Source organism: Vitis vinifera, chromosome 14 (assembly GCF_030704535.1).
Source record: "Vitis vinifera cultivar Pinot Noir 40024 chromosome 14, ASM3070453v1".
NCBI lineage: Eukaryota > Viridiplantae > Streptophyta > Magnoliopsida > Vitales > Vitaceae > Vitis > Vitis vinifera.
In genome coordinates this window covers 19,920,530-19,935,493 of record NC_081818.1, presented here as the reverse complement: position 1 = coordinate 19,935,493, position 14,964 = coordinate 19,920,530, and the positions used below count along the sequence as shown (strand labels likewise).

Genomic DNA, 14,964 nt, shown 5'->3' with positions numbered 1-14,964 from the left:
TAGTATAGTGGCTCTAGGATCGTCCACAGGAAAGGGTTTTCATTATACAGTTGACTTAGTGAATAGAATAAAATGGTGCTTTTCTTTATGAAAATTAGCTTTTAAATAAAATGGAATTGTGGTTACAAAGATTGGTTTTAAGTTAAGCAAAAACAACAAGTGAAGTTAACTACAAAGAAAAGGTCTCTTGGAGCTTTAGGTCACTAGGATTGGGTTCCTTAGGCAAAGGGGGAGATTCCGGATCTTCTCTTTGCGTTGGGGATAATAACATAAAGGATGGTTATCTCCCGAACCGGTTTTTGTATTTAGCAATTAAGATTTGATCCAAAGGGTTCATGAAAAGGTAATTGCTTCCCATAAATGGCTTCAAACACTAAAGACCCTCACCTTGAACCACTTTCCAATGGCTCGTAAATGATAACTAATAGACATCCATGGATCTAGCAATAAGCATCCATAGAATCCGAAAAGCTTACCAAGTATTGGCCATTCAAGGTGATTTTAAGGGATTTAAGGCTAAACCTTGAAATAAAAACCATTGATGGTTAACAACTACTGTCATTTAAAGCAAGGATAACTCCCACCTTTGCATTCAAGTCCTTCACCTAACTTCCATCACTCCAAGAAACGTAAAACCTAGCCACTCATCCCCTGAGAAATCATCCTCAGAGGTTATTTGGCTAGGAAGAAAAGTGAAAACAAAATGCGAAGGAAAGACAGAGCAAAAAGCTCTCTGTATTTCTTACTATAGGAATTTACAAGTGTTCAATGAAAAAAACATCATCCATCTCCCTCTGTCTCTATCTTTATATATATGCTACCTAAAAGGTATATAAAAAGATAAAAAAGAAAATATCTAGGTTGGTTACAAGGAGAAACTAGGAAATTACACAAAATATTTGAAGATAAAAATCTAACGAAGTCGGTGAACAGGAATATTTCGCATGGTGCGTGAAATCTTTTTGCTGCCGCAAGTGGTTTTGCATGGTGTACGAAATTTTGCACAACCATGCGAAACTGCTAGTTGTTGGATTTCTTCCTTTGGTTTTCTTCCTTGCATCTCTGATTGGCTTGGCAAAGGGCTATTAAGTGCTCCAAAACATGGATTCTTCATGTATTTAAGCTTTAACTTGCATTGCCATGGATTTCACAAAATTCTCCCTCATTCTTGGCTTGTTTCAATGATCAAATAGCTAACAAAAACACCAAAACTTGCCAAAAACTGATTAGTAACCTTGCTAGGTTCCTTAATGTGCCAATTGAGTTAAAAGGTATTAAGTACTACTCAAAAGTATTTAAAACAGTTAGTTTCAATCTATAAAAGAGTACTTTTTGAGTAGTAATCAATAAGTTACAAGCCCAATCACTTCTACCACAAAGTTAAGTCACATTATATATTATAACACCTATATATTGCAATTGACAACAAGAGTTTTCTTACTTTCTTTTAAGATTACGAGTCTAATCACTTCTACCACAAAGTGAACTTCTGTACACTCCTCATCTGCAATCTAAAACCAAGGTATTTTAATATATTGCTCATGAATAAAAATAGATCCAACTTATCCAAGATATGTAGTAAAATTAATAATAATATTTTATGAGTAAAATAAAATGTCAAATAAGGTGGCTTCATTCAATCCTTACAATCTCCCACTTAACACTTAAAATCATTGCCTATTACAACATATTCCTAATCCTTTCATGTAAGACTTAAAACACTTTCCTTGTAAGGGTCTTTAAGAAGAGATATGTTAGATTCTGAGTTGATGCACTAGTCTTGGATACCATAATCTTACCTCTCCCCATAAATTCTCTAATTAGATGTACTTTCTGTCTATGAATTTTTCTCTCTAGTAGTTCCTTGTTTTTTTTGCACTAAGCAACTACTCTACTATTGTCATAATTATAAAGGACCATAGTAGAACTTGCTTCTACAACCATACTTAAATCCATAAGGAATTTTTAGATCTGTACGACTTCGTTAGCTACCTTAGAAGTAGCAACGTACTTAAACTCCATGGTGGAGTCTTCAATACAAGATTAATTTACACTCCAACTAATGGATCATCCTCCAAGAGTGAAATACATACATACATATACATATATATATATATATATATATATATATATATATATATATGTATCCAAAAGTCGACTTTTTAGAGTCTTGATCATCCATCGTTCAAGAGATTAGGAAAGTAGTCTACATGCTCTAGTGATCATATAGTATTTCATCAATGTAAGCACTATCAATTAACCTCCAAAATTACATGGCTAAAATGTAAACTAAAATTAATAATGTATCAATGTCTTTCTTCTTTTAATTATATTGATTCTTCTTATTCTTTCAAAGTTTGCAACTCTAAATTATATAAGGCAATAATTTTAAATTTTCACAAACTAACTCATTATAACAATTCATAAGATGGAACATTGAAAAAAATCTAAAGAAAAACCCCTTGCTAACATAAAATTAATAAAAATAAATATCAATATTAGTAGCATGCATGTATTAAAAAGGTTCCATTGAAAAGTGCAATACTAATAGTTTTTAAATTTCTTGTTGATGATGGTAAATTTATATTTAATTTCAATATTGACAAGTAAGGAACTTAAAATGATTAGTTAGCCATTGAGAAATCAATCTATCATACGAATAGAATATGATAATTTTAAGTGATTTATTTAGGTTTTATATGGATACACTTTATATTTTTTGTTTATAAAATAGAAACTTTATATAAAAATAAGAAATTTTTATACAAAAAGTGTATACTTACCTTATATATTTAAAAACTATATTACAAAATTTTAAAATTTGAGGTATTAAAATTTTTTAATGTCTCAATTTTTTTAATCAATTTTTAAAAATCATTATATTTTCAGTGTATATGAGTTATTTTATTTTATATAAAAGTTACTACAATTTTCTATTTTTATATAGAGAAAACAAGAAGTACATCCAAACAAATATTTATTTATTTATTCACTTGAAATGAATTGTTTTTGTATTTGCTTACCAAATGACAATGATCAATTTGATATCTTTTTTCCTTTATTAATCCATATATTTAAATAATAAATATTTCATGAGTCTTTTAAAAATTTCGTGATCTTAACATAATATATTTATAATATAAGTTTACAATATTTGAACTACAAAATTTTAAATGTTTGATATTTTTATGAATTCTTTTCTACGGAAAAGCCAACATGTCATTAAAATGTAATATGAAATATATAATAATTTTCAGTACATATTAACATGTGATACTTACAAATTAACTTCATTTATAGTTCTTTTTTTTTTTTTTTAATTCTATATATTTTAAAAATAAATATTTTATGACAATTTATTGATAGTACATTATCTATAATAAATGTATAACTAATATATACCATTTAAGAGGCCTAATTTTACAATGACCTTGCTAGCTTGAGTATTTGATACTCACAAGGATAACATAGGTTCATGTGAGATTTATGTCCAATTTGCTTTAGGACCAATGGGAGGATGTTGGAATTTAACCCTAGAATGTAACACATTTTGAAACAATAATAAATAAAACATTAATTTTATTCAATTTTGTTGTGTACATATTCATGGATGTATATGTGGATACATTGAGGATACAAACCATAGGATCCTTAAGGCTTGATTGCTATGTTCATAGCAAGACATGAATTTGGGCAACTTAATAGTGGTTGTAATGCATCACGTCCCTAACTCGTGAGATAACTTGTCTCAATTATCAAAGTGGGCAATTGAGGTGGATGTACTAGTGTGCATGTGTTTCATATTGAAATAATGTATGAAGATGCATGTCATGTATGCTATTAGTTGGACATGCAATATCTCCTAGTTACTATATTGCATGTGCTTTTAATCTCGATAGGTCATCAAGCAAATGTCTAGGTTGTAAGTGGGTATATATTCTCATGTAGTTGGGGATTATTGATTCAACATGTAGTGAGGTGAATGCTCAATATAAACACCATGATATCCCTCTAGGTATAGTATATCCCTTTGAGTAATCATAAAGTGAATGATCAAGTTGAATCCATGACCATGTTAATCACATTAAATTAGAATTTGATATTTTATCATAATAGGTAAGGAAATATCAAGTGATTGCAAAAAAGATAAATTTGTAACTCAATGGAATAAAGATATAATTTAATTGGTTGATAGCAAGTTCTAATTAAATTATGGATAGCAATTTATGGGGAGCATATGTAATTTAGTAGGTCATGGACCAAACAAATTATTATTTAAGTAAAAAATTAATCGCTTCATGTTGTTTATATAAAATGTTAAAGTAAAATTAATCTTGCATAGTAGAGTTTATTTAATTATGTTCAATTAATTCCAAGAGGGCCAATCATCTAATGGTCTCCACTTGAGCTACTTGTGACATATGCACTCATATTTAATTGTGTATTAGAAAACTAGGGTGAGATGAGTGGTCTTGGTGCACCATAAGGTTTAAGCATAAGGTTAGGCTCACTAAACATAATGTGGTAATTTTTTAGCATGACTCTAAGGTCTATATAAAGCCCTCTTGTACTTTATTCGGGCACACATACACATTCTTGAAGCTTAGTAGCTGCCACCCTTGCTATTTTACTTTCCCATCTAGATGAAGGTTGGTTACCTACATAAACTAGTGTGCTAGCCCTAGAGGATTGACGTGGAAGGCAAACAATGAGTTGAAGTTAGCACCAATATCTATTGAATTTAAAAGCTAAAAAAATGTATGGATTTATATCCTTGGATTCTAAGGGCTAATTGTTGGGATTGAGCCCTTAAAAGCAAGAAATGATGTAACAAAATTAGAATTAATTGTCCCTTTGCTATCCATTTGGTGTATTGACATTGATTTGAGCATTCAACTCATGTTTCTTACATTGTACATGACTTAGGTGCATTATGAGTTGCGTAGAAGATAGAAGTCATAGGTTCCCTGTAAGTAGATAGGTTATCCATAGTTGGTTCATGGATTTGGGCAATCTAGTAAAGACTATAATCCACCACCTTCTAATTAGAGGGATGACTTATCTTGGCAGTTGGGATAGGTTTCCCATGGTGAGTGCACTAGTATATATGATGCACCTTAAACTAGACCTGTGGTGAATCATGATGCAAGGCTATCAAATGTCATGATTCATCAAGCTACTATATTGCATGGACTCTCAACTTTGAGAGGATATTGAGTTTATGCTAAAATCAATATGAGGCTTTGCCTATAGGTGAGACCTTAAAGTGGTTATATATCCTTATGGATTGAGTCATTGTTAATGGAGGCTAGTGGCAACAAATATTCTCAATAGAGACACCATGATATCTCATAAGATTGAGACATTGTATCTCCTAGGGTGATCTAATGGACATGTGATCATGAAATCTATCGCCACAGTTATTCTTTTAGTGGAATTTGACATATGCTTCTTGGAGTTAGCATATGTCAGTTGATCACATAATAAGTGTGATTTGTAATTCAAGGATTTGAGAGGTAATCTTGATAGGTGATAGTACTACCTTATTAGATCACAAACACTGATTCATGGAGAGTCTACATGCAATGAATAGTAGGTCATGAACCCGAATTCGTCTCATTGTTATTTATATAAGGTATTAGACTACAATTGATTCTCTTTAGTGGAATGTTGAATCAACTTCAAAATTGGACTTTGAGAGAACTAGTACTCTTATGGGTCTTAGTGGTCCCTGCTCTTAGCTCATATAACATGATGACACGGTTTATGATGAGGTTGAATTATCTCTAGGTTCATTCTTGTTCATAAGGGTGTTTTGGTAATTACACAAGGTTGCACAAGGGATAATGAACAAGGTCTATGGTTTTGGCTAATTGATTAATTAGATGACCCTATGTGGTTAATTAATAAATTAGGACCCGTTTTAGGTTAGATTAAGTAATCCAAGCTTAAATAGACTTAAGTCCCTTCAACCCAATGGGTAACCTTATAAATATCTCTTTATATGTTAGAGTTTCATAATGACTTTTGGTGAGAGTTGTCTTCCACCTCCAAAGAGAGAGAGTAAGAGCCATAGTCTTCTCCGTTCCAAAGTCCACACTTTGGAGTGCTAAGATTGTGGTTCGATTTATCGGGTGGAAGATCTTGGGTGTACGAGACCCCTTGGATGAAGGGCTATAACCCTTAGATGTGCACAGGCCGCATGCACAAGAAACACACGAGATGCACATAGGTCGCGTGCATGGGAATCGCACAAGATGCACATATGGGTAATAGCATGAGGAGAAAGACTCTCCAGTTTTTCCAAGCATGTTCTTCATAAGATGGATTTTAATTTAGGAACATCCATATCACAAGTATGAGTTTCAAATCTCTAGATCTATAGTTATTTTTTTTTTTTTGCCATTTTATTCCTCTGCGATAGATTTAAAGATGCCTAGGGATACATGCATGCACCCTACGAGACCTAGGTCATGGGAACAAAGTAATCCAGGGTTCTTAACACTAATTTCATGTATGTGTGGACCTGCATTCTTCACGTGCATTCCCACTCAATGGCGAGACTCACTTTTTATTAGTGAAAAATTAAGTTTAGAAAAGGTTTTGGAGTCGCCACTTATTTTTTTATTTTTTTTTAAAAGAGAAAACAAAATAAAAAAGAAAACCTTAAGTGTGACTCCTAGAAAGGAAAAGTAGGTCTGTAAAAAGCCAAGTCTAGGTTTAGGGGTCATATTACCTATTGGGAAGGTACATTGATAAGCCGTAGCACCCCTCTAAGCCTTAAAAAGGTCTTTACTGACTAAGTTGAGGGAAATATAATAATAATTAATAGATCATGGATACCAAGAAAAAAAAAACAAAAGTGATTTTGTCTAAAGCTAAACAACATGCTATTTATAATAAAACAATCATATCAAAACAAACACTCATATAGCAAAAAGAGACTAGCGTACCTGAGTTGTATCCCAAAGTGCTTTCATGAAAACATCAAAGTTAGTTTAACAAACATAACATACAACAGGCATTTGATCCATTCAAACAATCAAGCAATAATCAAAGCAATTAAAACAATATCGTGCATTAGAAAGTCCACAAAAGGTCTACATATAAAACTAAAGAAGTAGAAAGTGCAAGGGATGTATTGCAATGGCATACACAACCCACAATGCGCTTGCATATAGCGAGAAAAGGGATAACATTCAAGGAGTACTAACTAATCTTATCAAAACTCATATTCTACATGATCTATTATAATTTGAATTAAGAGTTAGGAAATTTGAGTAATATACAATGCCAAGGTCCATACTTCCAACAAACATATAATTACAAAATGAAACCACATGAAATGCCAAAAGTTGTATTAGGGCTTAAATAAAAGCTTGTCTATCTTGTATGACATGTTTATAACACATAACCAAAGTTAGATTAATTTACAAGTGAGCTAAAGATGTCAAAACGGATAGCATATTTCAAACACTCAACAAACTTAGAATAGAGACATTCACAAGAAAAATCCTAAATAGATATCTAAAAATGATATATCATCATGGAAAAAATCATACAATAACCTCATCATGTCTGTATTACAAAACACAAGTCAAAAGTCAAGTCAAGATATGCCAAATAAATCTAGAATAAATAATATGCCAAGTATGGTACAAGATCATCAACATTCAGTAAGAATAGGAGCCCTCACAAAACAAACCCTAAAAAAATATATAATGTGAATTAAATTGAAAAAAAATTATAGGGAACATCTCCTATATGTCTAGTCTATCATCCACGTGGCTAAACAATCATTCAAGGCTTAAATTAATTCCAGAATAAAAAAAAAATTCTATGGAACATCTCTTACATATATGTCTATCATCAACGTGGCCAAATAATCATTCAAGGCTTAAATTAATTCTACAATTACAAAAGTTATAGAAGGTTCATAACTGATCAAAAAACAATGACACCCATTAACCAAACTTTTTAAAATAACCATAGGTTTCCTAAAATCATAAAAAAAAAAAATCACACAAATCAATCAAGGTATCTAGTTTACATAAAAAATAAGAAGAAAAATATAAGAAATGCTTTTTTTAAAAAAAAATTATATAAAGATGTTATGTGTCCAAAATTGGTCCAACAGAAAAGGTATGACTTCAAAAATTCATATCTCATACTAGGAAAAATATATTTTAATATTTAATGTGTCAAAGTTCAATTTCAAGAAATCAAGAATTTACGAAAAATATCATAATAAATTTATAGAGTCATATAATAATTTATTTTTATAAAAACATTTGGGGTGTCCAGAATTGGGTGAAAATAGAACTACCTAAAAGACTCATTCATATCTTCCATTTTAAAAGTGCTTTTTAACTCAAATAATATCCTAAATTCAAGTTCAAGAAGTCTAAAACACAATGGAAACATTGGAAAATTTTAGGAAAAGTACTATAAGTAAGTCAAATCGAATTTTATTTTTAGAGATTGAGTAAAATGAATAAGCTAATGATAAAAGGTTTTTGAAAAATGATTTTCATGTAAGGGTTTCACCAAATCCCCATTTGATGTGTACAAATCTATCCTATGGATTCCCAACTCGCATGAGTATTGATATAACTCATCAAGGATAAGAATTAGCCCATTTATTTGGGACCACGAGCTTGAATTCATGTTCCACTCAAAACCAAAAATTTTGAAAACAAAGAAGAGAATGTGAACCAAATTAAATCTAGTTGCATATATTTTTTTTTTAAAGAAATAGTCTTTGATCTTAAAGGCTTTAGTGAATTTTTTAAATGAATTTTAATAAGAATTTTTTGAGAAAATTTTTCTTTTTAAAAGAGAAAAGAAAATTTAGAATTTGCAAATAACAAAATGCAAGATCACATAGAAACAAGCCAAAAGGAAACAAAATCACAAAATAAAATTTTGGACAACCAACCAAAGTATTACTGGTGTGAGTAGAGGTCAATCTTCATTATTTTTCGAAGGCCTAAAAAAAATCAAAATTAGCAAAGGATTGCCAAAGTGATGAATTAACAATTTTTAGATCAAATAAGCTAACATCAAATCGATCAAGAATTATTAAAGACCAATGAAACACATAATTTGAGAATAACAATCAAGAACTAACATAAGAAATTTTAACTTTCAATATTTATTAAAACAAAATGAAAACAAGTATCCAAAAACTCAATCTTTCAAATTAAATTCAAGAATCGAACTAACCTAAAAAATCTAATATCAATCTAACATCAATCTAACGCCAAGAATCAAATTTAACATAAAAATCCCAACTTTCAATCTAATAACAAGGGTCAAATCTAAACTGAACAAAAATTTAAACTTTTTCAATCTAATATAATGGATCAAGATTAAAATTAAACAAAACTTCAAACTTTCTCCATCTAATATGAATAAAAAATTAAAACTAAAAAAATAAAATAAAAAATCAATCATTTCAATCTAATATGAATCAAAATTAAAACTAAAGAAAAAAATTAAATCCTTTCAATCTAATATGAATCAAAATTAAAACTAATGAAAATTCAATCTTTTCAAACTCTGAATAAAAAATAAAACTAAACAAACTTTTTAATTTACTTGAACCACAATGAGAGAGGGTGGATAATTTCCTTTGATGTGGCCTTCTTTCTATGTGCAACCACTGTCTTCTTCTCTTCTCAATCTCGAAAACATCCACACCAAGAAAATCCTTCAATTAGGTTGTTCCTATACCCGAATCTTGTCACCTATTTTTCTCCTTGATAACAATTGATTTATGAGAAGTTGTGAACAAACCAATTGTAACCCTTTATCTTAGCTTTCCAAAGCTTCAAGAATCAACTTGTTCTGATATCTATAGCTCATTCTAATATCTGTAGCAAAAGTTATCTTTAAAATACCGAAGCTTGCTCAACATATGATGGGAAAATTCTCCTGAACATTTTCATGAGATTTACTCCTTGATAGTTATTGATTCCAGAATAATTTTCAACATATGAATTGTAGCCCTTTATCTTAGTTTTCTATAACTTCAAGAATCACCTTGTTTCAATATCTGTAGTAGAAGTTATCTTTAAAATACCAAATTTTGCTCAGCATATGATGGGAAAGTTCTCCCAAACTTTGTCATGAGATTTACACCTTGATAATTATTGATTTAGGAGAAGTTTTCAAAATACCAATTGTTGCCCTCTCTCTTAGCTTTCCATAGATTTAATAATTACCTTATTCCAATACCTGTATCGAAAGTTATACCCAAAAAACCTAAGCTTGTCGGGGTATGACGAGAAAGCTTTCTCGAACCTACTCTATTAATCCAATGATGTGATGAGTATCCTAATCTCCCCCTCAACCATAAGTAATCTCATTTCCTTAAGAATCCTTACTTCTTTTAAACTTTCTTTCAAAGATGTCTTCCTAATCCTCCTATGGTAAGTGGCAGCTCGTGGACTCCTAAAGAGTCTTCTTTTCTTAAAACTCCCTCATGCATGAATATCCTTTCCCAAAAAATTATATCCAACTATGATCTTCCATTTTTTTTTCTTGATATGCAACCGTGGACTCCCCAAAAGAATCTTCTCCTTCCTAAAAAAGTGGTAACCGTCTTCAAGAAACTCTAATCTGAACTTTCTAATGGTGTGAATGCCACAACCTCACCTTCCCTTATTAAAAAAATTCAATCTTGCCAAAGCATTGCATATATGCATAGCTTTGGTTGCATATATGCATAGCCACCAAAGCCTCATGCAAAAAATAAAAATTTAAAATAAGAAATCATGCAATAATAATAATAATATGGCATGGAAATTTTCAATTTTCAGTCCATAGTAGTTTCTAAAATTTTCATTTCACTTCCAATATAAACTTGCAAGTCTAAATTTCCATTTTCAGTCGATAGGAAACTAAAATTTCAATCTCACTTCCATTATAACCGAATCTTCTACATTAGAAAAAAAAAAGTTGGTTTTTTTTTATTGTTTTCACTTATTTTTTAAATAATTATACAAACATGTAAAATACTTAAAAATAAAACATTGAAGATAAAAATTATTTTTAAAACATAAATATTTCAAGTTCCTAAAAACATCAAAGAATAGTTTTTAAAAATTGTTCTCAAAAATTGTTTTCGAAAACAATTACCAAACATAACCATGGTATCCTCTATAGAAAATAAAGGCGCCCACAATGGGCTACAATTGTGTTCAAAAGAGAAACCACACCTATAAATCACGTCTTTAGATTATATACCTGCTATGATAGTGACTATACACATCAGCCCACCAAATTTTGGCTCTATGAAGACTTATAGAAATGACTAATCTTAAGCACATCACATGCTCTCTTTAGTTATGGATTTTATTGACGCTTACTAAGATTAAAGTCATGGGACAATATCTTCATTTTCTTATGGTGAAAAGCCCAATCAAGTTGCAACCATACTAGAAACTATGGGTGTGGACAAAATAAAGTTAGATTAGTTGTAGTGTATTAAAAATTAAAGATTCTTCTAAGCATTAATGTTGGATAGTAAATGGATTTTAGTATTGACAACTCCTAGGTAATGAGACCTTTTTATGATATGTACCAATAAAGTCACATTTCATAATAGGATTAATTTAATACATCAACTTTAATAAAATTTAAATTTAAGAAATAAAGTCTTAATTACTTGAGATGACTTTTGTATGACGTACAAAATTATCATTATCAAGTTAAATTGATCGATTAAATTGCTAAACCAATCATGCAAACTAATACTTGGGCGAAGGATATCACAAACTCAAAGCAACTGTTGAATGCTATTTTAATACCAAGCTCGTGACTCTCTAGCTACTCTGACTTGGGTGGAGGATATCACAAACTCACAAACTCCTTCCAAATTAATGGTGTTCAACATCTCACCACCCCTCCTTATACACCTCAACACAATGGCCCATCTAAATGATGACATCGACATATGGTTGAGATAGGCTTAACCTTGTTGCGTCAAGCCTTTATGCCTCTTTCTTAATGGCCATTTGCTTTTCACACAGCTACATATATCATTAACCAAATGCCCACCTGAATCCTTCACTCCAAATCCCCCTTTGAAGCTCTCTTTCATACCCCACCAAATTACACTAAAATGAACATTTGGTTGTCTCTCTTACCCTTGGCTACGCCCATATGCTCAACACAAGTTGGACCAAAGATCTAAACCTAGTGTCTTTCTAAGGTATTCCACAACTCAGAGTGCATATAAATGTCTTGACCTCTCCATTAATAAAATATACCTTTCTTATCATGTTTGATTTGTTGAAGATGTCTTTCTACTCTCTAAGGATAACTCCATGCAACCTACTACCTCCGATTTCCAACAATGGTCATCCTATTCTCTTTCCCTTGCCTCTCTAAGTGCTACACCCCTCTTAGTTCCTCATTCTCACCCTTTTAAGTCCTCTTTGTCCATGTCACTACCACTTAGTACCACCTCATCCAATATTGAAGTAGTCTCTCCATTCTATGGCTAACAATCAGGTATGCCCTCTACTTTGGGTTCTTGTGGAGACATTACCCCTACTCTTAATCCTTCTTTCCTTTTACCTAACCCAACCCAATTGCCTTCTATCCCTCATTGTACTCACCCCATGACTACTCACTTTTAGAATAATATTTTCAAGCCTAAACAATTCCACACCACAACTAAAAATCCTTTACATGGTCCCCTTAAACCCTTAAATCCCACAATTGCCCTTTGTGATCCAAATTGGCGTGCAACAATGATTGATGAGCTTAATGCTCTTACTATAAATGAGACATGGGAGCTTGTTCCACCTTATCCATCACAAAATATCGTTGGTTACAAGTAGGCTTTCCGAGTAAAATGAAATCTTGATGGGAGTGTAGCTTGTTACAAGGCATGACTAGTTGCAAAAGACTTTCACCAATGACTTAGCATTGATTATCATGACACATTCAACCTGGTAGTTAAACCAGCTACCATTCGAGTAGTTCTTTCCATTGTACTTAGCCATGTATGGTCCCTTCGTCAAATGGATGTCAATAAATATGGTTGGTGCTAAAGAGGTTGTCACTCCTATGTCCATCATGGAACATCTCCTCCCTTATGATAGCTCCTTTCTCACAGATGCAATAGAATATCATTGTGTCATTGGTGTTTTGGAGTATCTTCGATGCTCCATCTTACAGGGGCATATAAAGGAGAATATCAGTTAATGATACTTGACCCCCACATTATGCCTACGGTCATGGACGAGATTCTCTCCCAATTAATATCACTCCACCGATCTGGTCCATACTATTCAATCCTTCGGTATATATCTCCATTAACTTGTGCATATAAATTTATGCTTACCTATTAATACAAATCTACAGAATATTCCTATCCTCTTTGATGCTCCATTGTTTCTTCAGTTTCAACATGCATCATCACCTTGTTCACATAGGAAAGCAGAAGTTGGAATATATATTTAAGAAATAGAAAAAAAAAGTTTGGAAGGATATATAGTACATATTATGGGGAATTTAAATGAGTTCGGCTTGTATATATATATATATATGCTAGTGTTTGAACTTTTAGCAATTTTATTGATGAGAAGCACTCGGGCATGCCTGCTATAAGTGATCCTAAATTGTATGATGGACCAACAATTTGCATTAATATTAAAAAATGTAGTTTATGTATGAACTCTTTGGATGGATTTACCAAACTAGAGAGATTTTACCTCAACTAAGTCTCTGAACTAAGCTTAATTGCCATATTAAAATTATCAAGTGCCACAAAAGCTTGCCTTCCGCAATCTGAAAAATAAATTAAAAAAAAAAAGAAAGAAAAGAAAAAGCTCCACTGCTTATGACAAAGGAATGGACACAAGTACCTTGCCAGTTTTGCAGCAACGGCTATGAATTAATCGTACTTAAGGAAATTCAGACATTGTATGTATATGAAAAACACCTTCATTTTATTAGGATATGAAAAGAAATGATTATCACACATTTCAGCAATGAATACATATAAGTGATATCAAATCTTATGAATAGCAAGATGTGAATAGGTGAGTCATTCTAGTCGGTGTGGTTGTCAGTCTAGAACTGAGATTGAAGATAGTCAACCACCTTCTTGTCCACTTGGAAGGCCTTTGTAAGAACATCAGCTGAAATTGCTGGCTTTGAGCCAAATACCGCATTGGCAATGGTGATCACGCCAGGGTTCTGGCTACTCAATGCAGCAATGGCGACTGCTTTTGTTTTTCCCACATTGAGCTGGAAGTGAATGAGACCCTCTGGGAAGACGAAAACGTCTCCTTTGTAAAGGACCTTGGAGATGAGGCGGTTGTCAGGATTAGAGGTCACGAAGCCTACATAAAGTGTTCCCTCCAGGACGGTCAGTATCTCTGTGGCACGGGGGTGGGTGTGGGGAGGATTGAGACCATATGGGGCATAATCAACGCGAGCTAGTGAAATGCCAAGGGTGTTGAGTCCGGGTATCTGAGCCACATTTGCCGGTGTGACCATTGACCCAAGTTTGTTTGAGGTATTTCCAGGAACCCGAAGCCCTGAAAAGAAGAAATCATTTGCTGTCGCAACCTTTGGATCCTTGCAGACTTTCCCATTAACAAACACTGCAAAGCCATAAACGCATTAGGCCGTGCTGCCATGAAATCATTGATATATAGATAAAGAGAATAAATCTGATCATCAAGGGAACAAGACTAGAGAAAAAACATTAATATCATACCAGTGGTCTTTGTGTCATTAACAGCCACACAAAAGTCCTGAAGAGGACTAGGATCGGAGGCAGAGGCAAGGAAAAATGACATAGCCAAGAGTGCAATGCATGCGAGGGTGTTAATGACCATCTTCTTCATGTTTATGCAATGTATTCTCAAGTAATCCTTCTTTGAGGAAGGAGCAAGGAATTTACTAGCGCAATGAACTGCTATGGTAGCTAGAGTTTGTTTT

The 14,964-nt window shown here is 32.4% G+C and overlaps 1 protein-coding gene across 1 annotated transcript; it reads right to left on the bottom strand.

Moving 5' to 3' along the window:
- Positions 1-13,945: 13,945 nt before the first annotated feature.
- LOC100244552 (putative germin-like protein 2-1) lies at positions 13,946-14,964 on the bottom strand. Its single transcript, XM_019224947.1, has 2 exons — positions 14,741-14,964; positions 13,946-14,624 (listed from the first exon to the last, which is right to left on the bottom strand). Exons 1-2 carry the CDS (start codon positions 14,868-14,870, stop codon positions 14,089-14,091), a joined length of 666 nt encoding a protein of 221 aa, XP_019080492.1. The 5' UTR covers positions 14,871-14,964; the 3' UTR covers positions 13,946-14,088.